The sequence below is a fragment of the Pinus tabuliformis genome, chromosome X (assembly GCF_031772625.1).
Source record: "Pinus tabuliformis cultivar Carrire ecotype Pingquan chromosome X, CPIR1, whole genome shotgun sequence".
In the NCBI taxonomy this organism is placed as follows: domain Eukaryota; kingdom Viridiplantae; phylum Streptophyta; class Pinopsida; order Pinales; family Pinaceae; genus Pinus; species Pinus tabuliformis.
Window position 1 is genome coordinate 1,035,947,246 of NC_142308.1, and position 7,585 is coordinate 1,035,954,830.

Genomic DNA, 7,585 nt, shown 5'->3' on the forward strand with positions numbered 1-7,585 from the left:
GCTAATCAGTCTGCTAGAGGGCATTAAATGTCTAAATAAATGCATGTTTTATAATAAAATAACACACCGTTTTTATTTTTAATTTATGTAACCACCATTGTCCTTATTTTTAATTTATGTAACCACCTCGCGTACATTACATTTTGTTATAAAACATGAATATACTCAAACATTTAATGCTCTATGACAGACTAATTAACCCTTACTGTCAAATAATATGTATCTGACTATCATGACACGTGGGTATTAATGCCAAGTCCGTCTCATAATATGTATCGGACCTATCATGACACGTGGACATTAACGGAAAGGCTGTCCAATGATAAAGTAATAATAGCCACGCCAAGAATTAATGCTCTCCCTCTGCCCACTGCTCTACTAATTTGAAAAAATATTTTTTTGAAATCCGCATTAAATTAACTTTAACTATCTATTAAATCTATTAACTGCCGCATGGAAAAAGTTAGCAGTGACACAGCACGCGAAGGATCCCACAGACATGGAGTTGGGGATGAGAAGCGACTGTCTGGGTTCTGTAATTCTGGTATTCATTATATTACACACAGCTGCTGGGGACGATGACTTAGGTAGCACCGGATCTTTGCTTTTTTTTGTTTTATTTTGTGTGGATTTGTTGCAGAGTGTAAGTTGCCGTGTTCGATTCCCGTTGACCATGCAGGGCTCTGCAAAATAATGAACTGTGGGAAGGGTACCTGCAACAACAAGACTTCTTCAGGTCAACTGTTCGATTTCATTCCTGTCTGCGAATGCGACCCGGGATGGACGCAGCCCTCAATTGGGTTTTCGCTCTCCTTCCTTCCCTGCGTTATACCGAACTGTAAGCATGTTGATTAAATTGATACTGTAAACAATGGATGCTGCAAAGGGCACTGGGGGCAAATTGAATAATGTGCTCTCTATTTATTTGCAGGTACAATTAAAGTGGACTGTGGTGGGAAAATCCCTTCCTCGGCTCCCTCGCCTGTCAATCCTCCATCTAGCAATTCTTCAGACAGCCTTCTGAACCGTAAGTTCCATTGCTAGTTTATCTTTGCTCCATTTAATCAATCCATCGAGCTAAATCAAATCGTTTTGCAGCATGTAAATCTGGGATTTCTGTGTGCGGAGAGGGCTCCTGTGTAGCCGAATCCGAGTTCGGCTACAGGTGTCACTGCAATGAAGGCTATGAAAATCTTTTCAATATGACAGCAGGCCCCTGTCTCAGACCCTGTAAACTGCTTCCCTTTTTACTTGTCCTCAAATTTCAAAGGTCACTTGTTCGAATACCATGCTGATTTTCCCCCTTTTTTTGCAGGTTCGATCGGTGCAGACTGTTCGCAATTTGGGTTTAGCGTGGGCGGGAATGGAAGCGGAACGGCAGCGCCTCAGTCTCAGACAGCATCCCCTCTGTTTCAGACAGAGGCATCCAAAGGTACACATATACATATGCTCTGTTACTGTTCTTAATATCTCTGCCTGCACACCTCAGGAAAAAGCTAAAAAGCATTCATGTGCCTGCTCCTAGTATATCTGCACCTTCATACAATTTGGGTTTTTCTCTTTGTATCTGCAGGTTTTATGGAAGATATTCCGTACTTGACAACCATGGCAGTTGCACTGACCATCCAATTTTTCCAATTCTTGTTGAAATGAACCAGTCCTGGTTGGGATTAGGTAGTGGCTATTTTCTTGCCAAATCAAATTCGTTGTGTCAGTACCGCATTTGCAGGCTTAGATTTTTATGGTGATTGTGTATTTGGTGTAATATGAAGCAGCTCCAACCATGGAGACCTCCCTGGTTTTTCATGTGCGTCTGGTTGGAATAGACCCGGCAGACTTTAATGTGAAAGTTCTAATTGAATTGTGCAACGCTTCAGCTTTTTGGTTGGTTTACGCTGAAAATAATGGCCATGCTTTTTGGAAGGCGGACGAAGTAGCCAGGAAGTCCGTAACATGTGGGCACAGCATTTTGGTGGAAAATACAAATGAAAGTAGGGAATATATTTCGCTGTTATCTCCTTGTTGTATTTTGATTTTGATTGATGCCAACGGATTTTTCAAATTACAAATGTACACGGACGGATGGGATGGTTGCAGAGTAAAAAATGGATATGCTTATTAATTTTTTTAATTGTTGATTGGGTGTAATGTGGATTTTTAATCGTTCTGGGTGTAATGTGGATTTTTAATCGTTCTGGCTGTAATGTGGATATTTAGGTTGGTTATTATTATTTTTTAAGGGGTCAATGGGTCGTATGTGGAAATTTATGAATTTTTTAAATATTATTTAATTTGGATAAAAATTATAGTTCTTAACAGGTGTACTCACGCATCTGTGATTTATAATTAAATACATCACAATGAATTAAACTTAATTCAAAGTTTTACAAAGAAGTATTTTTTATATTATAATATATAATATTTTGTTGAATTGAGGTTTTTGTGATCCATATCAAATTTATGAGAGATTTTTTTGGCGTAAATCACATAAAATTTTATTTGTTGAGACGTTTTTAACCATGTGGTTATCGTCAGCACAAGTTGAAAAATCAGATCAAGTTTTGCATATTTAAATTTGACCAAGAAACGTTAGATGGACAGGATTAAGGGCATGACCTTATATATAACAGCTAAATTTGACCAGGAAATGTTAGATGGATAAGATTAAGGGCATGACCTATTTAATTTAAAAAGTTAATTAATTATATTCTTATTTAAAAGGACTATATAAAATTAATTAATTAATTTAAATAGTTAATTAGTTATATTCTTATTTAAAGGGATTATATAAAATAAATAAATTAATTTAAATGAGTAGTTAGTTGAAAAGTGAATAAATGAATTAATTTAAATTAATAGTTAGTTAAAAAGTTATTAAATGTACATAATTATATATATATATATATATAGATATAGATATAGATATAGATATAGATATAGATAGATAGATATATATAGATATTTATTAAAGAGAAGGGGAATTATTTTATAAATTAATTATAAAATAAAATATCATAAAAATTAATTTAAATAGATTATTACAAAGTTAGTTATAGATAAATAAAGGGACTAATTAATTTAAAAATAAATAAATAAATAAGAATAATTTAACCCCTAAAGTTTTCTCATAATATCTATCAATAACTTCTAAATTAAAAAAAATAAATGAGAATAATTAAACCCTAAAATTTTTCATAATATCTATCAATAACTTCTAAAACATTTTTTATTTTTTTTAAACTATCATAATACCCTAGATTGATATCAAGTTATTATTAGAGTTATGAAAGGATTAATATAATAGTGTTATCATAATACTCCTAAATATCCTATATACATATCTAATAATAGATAACAAAACCTTGAAGAGTGACTAAAGAGGAGAGGGCGGGATTCAAAACCACAACCAAGACTAAAGGCCCAAAAGAGAAGGATAGGGGAAAAAAAAGTAAAAAAGGAGGGAGGGGAGGAAGAGAAGAAAATGACTAGGAGGAGAGGGCTGGGATCCAGTAACTGTTGATCTTCTATCTGTCTTCTCTATTGAGATTGTTCGATCGGTCTTTTCTCAATCTCAAGGGCTTCCATAAATTTGCAGTGATGGAATTGCGAAACCTTAGCGATAACACTTGCCTCCTCTATGCAAACATGATGTTTGGTACTCTCTGCATGCATGCTCAGCTAAAGCGGAAGACTTCCTTTCCTAAGGTATTATGATAGTTTAAAAAATAAATAAATAAATAAAAATAAATAAATAAATTATTTTAGAAGTTATTGATAAATATTATGGAAAAATTTTAGGGGTTAAATTATTCTTATTTATTTATTTTAATTTAGAAGTTATTGATATATATTATGAAAAAAATTTAGGGGTCAAATTATTTTTATTTATATATTTATTTTTAAATTAATTAGTCCCTTTATTTATCTATAACTAACTTTGTAATAATCTATTTAAATTATTTTTTATAATATTTTATTTTATAAATAATTTATAAAATAATTCCCTTTATCTCTTATATATATATATATATAATAACTTTTTAATTAACTATTAAGTTAAATTAATTCATTTATTCACTTTTCAACTAACTACTAATTTAAATTAATTAATTAATTTTATATAGTCCCTTTAAATAAGAATATAACTAATTAACTTTTTAAATTAACGTAATTATTAAAATATAGGTCATGCCCTTAATCCTGTCCATCTAACGTCTCCTAGTCAAATTTAGCCGTTATATAGCCATTTGTTGTTCTGCTCTGACTATTTAATATGCAAAGCTTGATCTGATTCGAAACACACTGGTTGGTTCGAAACGCGTCGACAAATGAAATTTTATGTGGTTTATGCGGAAGAATCTCTCATAAATATAATATTTTATAATATTTTTTATAATTATAATAATTTTTATTTTATAAAGTGGTAATTTTTTATGTTATAATATATAATATTTTTTTTATATTTTAAAGTGTATATCTATATATATATATATATTTTAAAATGGGTAAAAAATACTTAAAAATAATAATATTATATGATGATAATGATTAATGTCTATTAATACTGATATGTTTAATTGGATCTTAAGAAAGAAGTGGTTAATTAAGATTATTGAAGATTTTATTTCTATGATAAAAATGGTACAAAAGAGGGGAAAAAACGTTTTGAGGTCACTGTAGTTTTCTTCACTGAACAAGTCAAGGAGGTTGGTAGTGGGGCAAATGTTACGAAAATGAGAATGGATGTGAGTAAAGGTCGGACACTTCAAGAGAAAGTGCTTTTCATCTTCGACTCTCTTAGTATCGCAAAGAAGGCACATTCTTTTGTCCCAAGGAATCTTGGGAATAGACTAAACCCATTTTCACTTCGGAGCTCATGAGAATTAGTTTTAATCTTTGCAATATTCATTTGCTTCTTAGCACTAGTTAATATAGAAAGGTAATTATGGTAATTATGGTTAGCAAACATGAGGTTGATTATCTCCTTATAGTATCTAAAACTTTCTTTTCCCCTCCAACTCCTTATCACTCCACAGCTTATCATCAAATTTGGAAGTAATGATGTTTTTAATATTATCCTTATTCCCCAAGAGGAACTCCTCCCTTATCTCCTAATGATCTAGCCAGGACTTGACATCCTTATGCCACCCTCGCTTGAGCCAAAGGTGGTTTTGACTAGAGTTAGAAGTGATTTTTGGGAGCCTCTTAGCTTCCATGATGTACAACTTCTTATACATCAGATACATAAACATAGTCGTGCATTCAATGGGGGAACAACTAGCTTCAATCAAGAGAATAGGGTAGGGAGTATTACCTTTAATCTTGAGGTTGTAGGTTATGATTTGCTTTTGGATCATTTCAATCTTTCTCCAAGAATCTCTAGATAGACTACAACCCCACACCTCACATCCAAATAAAATAACAGGGTGATGAGAGTCTTGAAGAGGATTTTTTTTTTACTCCAAACCCAAAGATCAATGGTCTTACAATTGTTTTCAAGCTCGTAGTAGGGTTTCCAACCTCCTAAAATCTTTTTCTCAATGCTATTGTTCTAGTTGAGCTGATGGTGAATGTCAATACCTAAATATTTGTAAGAAGAAACACTCTCTAAGTAATTGTTATCATAAATGAAATTGTCATAAGTGATCTTTTTGGATTTAATAATCATAACTTTAGTCTTGTCAGTGTTAACATTGACACCCATCTTGATACAATGATCATGGAGGGTTTTAAGCTGCTTGTCAAGATCTTTGGGACTCCTGGCAAGAAGATCGATATCATCAACATAAAGGAAAAAAGTGATGACTATACTAGCAAGCTTGGGTCCTTCATAACCATTAACTTCTAAGCATTCCTCAAGCTTGTCAACGTAAATGCCAAAAAGGGTAAGGGATAGCAGACACCCTTGCTTAACACTGACGTTGCATTTAATTTCAGTAGACCAACCATTGGCGGTCTTAAGATTGGCAATGACATTCTCGTATAACCTAATAACAATGACCCTTAACTCGGGAGGAACCATTTCATCGAGCCTTTGCCATAACTTCTCTTGAGGAACAATGTTGAAATATTTCCTAAAGTCAACAAAACAATAGAAGAGATCAGTCAAGTACTATTAAGAAAATCCTTGGCAATGGTCCTAAGAGTGACAAGGTGGTTAATCGTAGAGGGGCACCTTCTAAAACAAGCTTTCCCAATGTCTCTTTTACCATGGGTTTGGAGCCAAACACTAATCTTCTTTTCCAAAATGAGCCCATACAACTTGGCTAAATATATGTAGTCCTATAGTTAGAGGGAACCTTTTTATCCCCACTTTTAAAGAGTTAGGAGAATCATAGAGGTTCCTAAGATAGGAATCCCGTTCTTTTAAGGGGATCAAATTGTTCTCTTTTGATTTATGGACAAGAATGCTCTTCCAAAACTTTCTAGGCTCAACTTTAGATAGGTGAAGGAGAAGATATTGCCTCTTGTTTATATAGTTTTTTTTTTTTCCTTTTGATAAGAGATTTGTACACCTTGATTTTCTCATCCTTAATAATTTTGTTGGGAGTATCTCTAATCGTTTTCCTTGTATATTTACAATCAATGTCATACCAGGCGTTGGAAGTCCTATTATTCTTATTATATGGCACCTCCTTAAATTTTTTTATTAATGATAGTGTAAAAAATAGTAGTAAAATTGTGATAGATGTAATCAATTTTATCATTATATATTAAAAAACCTAATTTCTAATACATAAATTACATAAAAATATAATATAATAAATATTACATATTACATAAAAATATAATATAATAAATATTAATATGTAAGTTTATTTAGTTTCTAAATTGTTTAATATTATTTTTACTATAATGTGGACAAAAAATATTTTATTTTATTAACCTATGGACAATTTATTTAATTTTATAGAGAAGCATCTTCTATATCATAATGTATAATATTTTAATACTATATAATTTAATTCTAATTTAAATTATTTACCAACCTATGGCCCATTTATTTTATGAGACATTTTTATATTATAATATATAATATTTTTTATGTTTTAATTTAAAATGGATATATAACATTTAAGAAAATAATAATATAATATATCTAATTTAAAAGGAATTAAAAACACTTAAAATAAAAATATTATACCATATGTGATTTTATATAAAAAGTAGTTAAATACCTAATTAAAAGTGGATACATAATGCTTAAAAATAATAGATATTATATAATAAGTAAGTTATATACAAGTTAAATGCATTATTATTGAGCGGATAACAATTATATTGGTTGTTAAATTTTTTGGAATATTTGAAATGTTCAATGTTTTGGAAATGTTCAATGTTTTGGGTGGGTTCAATCAGCAAGATAAAAGTTAATTTTTTTAATAATTAAGATTATTTTTTGTATTTGTGGTGAGTTTACTAAAAATATTGAATATTTTAAATTCTATATACGATTTATTCTAGAAAATTGACCATCAATATGATGATTAGTGGTGGAAACATATATATATTGAGAAAAATTATATTATTATATTTAAACTAATAAATAATATTTATAACAAATAATAATAGTAATATATTTGTA

The 7,585-nt window shown here is 30.7% G+C and overlaps 1 protein-coding gene across 2 annotated transcripts; it reads left to right on the forward strand.

Annotated features, from left to right (window-relative positions):
• Positions 1 to 430: 430 nt before the first annotated feature.
• On the forward strand, positions 431 to 2,131 carry LOC149143302 (uncharacterized). 2 transcript variants are annotated; one of them, XM_089448319.1, is made up of 7 exons: positions 431 to 587; positions 680 to 838; positions 932 to 1,027; positions 1,099 to 1,230; positions 1,316 to 1,432; positions 1,574 to 1,674; positions 1,776 to 2,131. In XM_089448319.1, the coding sequence occupies exons 1-6, from the start codon at positions 500 to 502 to the stop codon at positions 1,651 to 1,653; spliced, it is 672 nt and encodes a 223-aa protein (XP_089304445.1). In that variant the 5' UTR covers positions 431 to 499; the 3' UTR covers positions 1,654 to 1,674; positions 1,776 to 2,131. The 2 variants fall into 2 exon arrangements, with proteins under 2 accessions (XP_089304445.1, XP_089304444.1); XM_089448318.1 differs by having other exon boundaries at positions 1,574 to 2,131.
• The last annotated feature ends 5,454 nt before the right edge of the window (positions 2,132 to 7,585 follow it).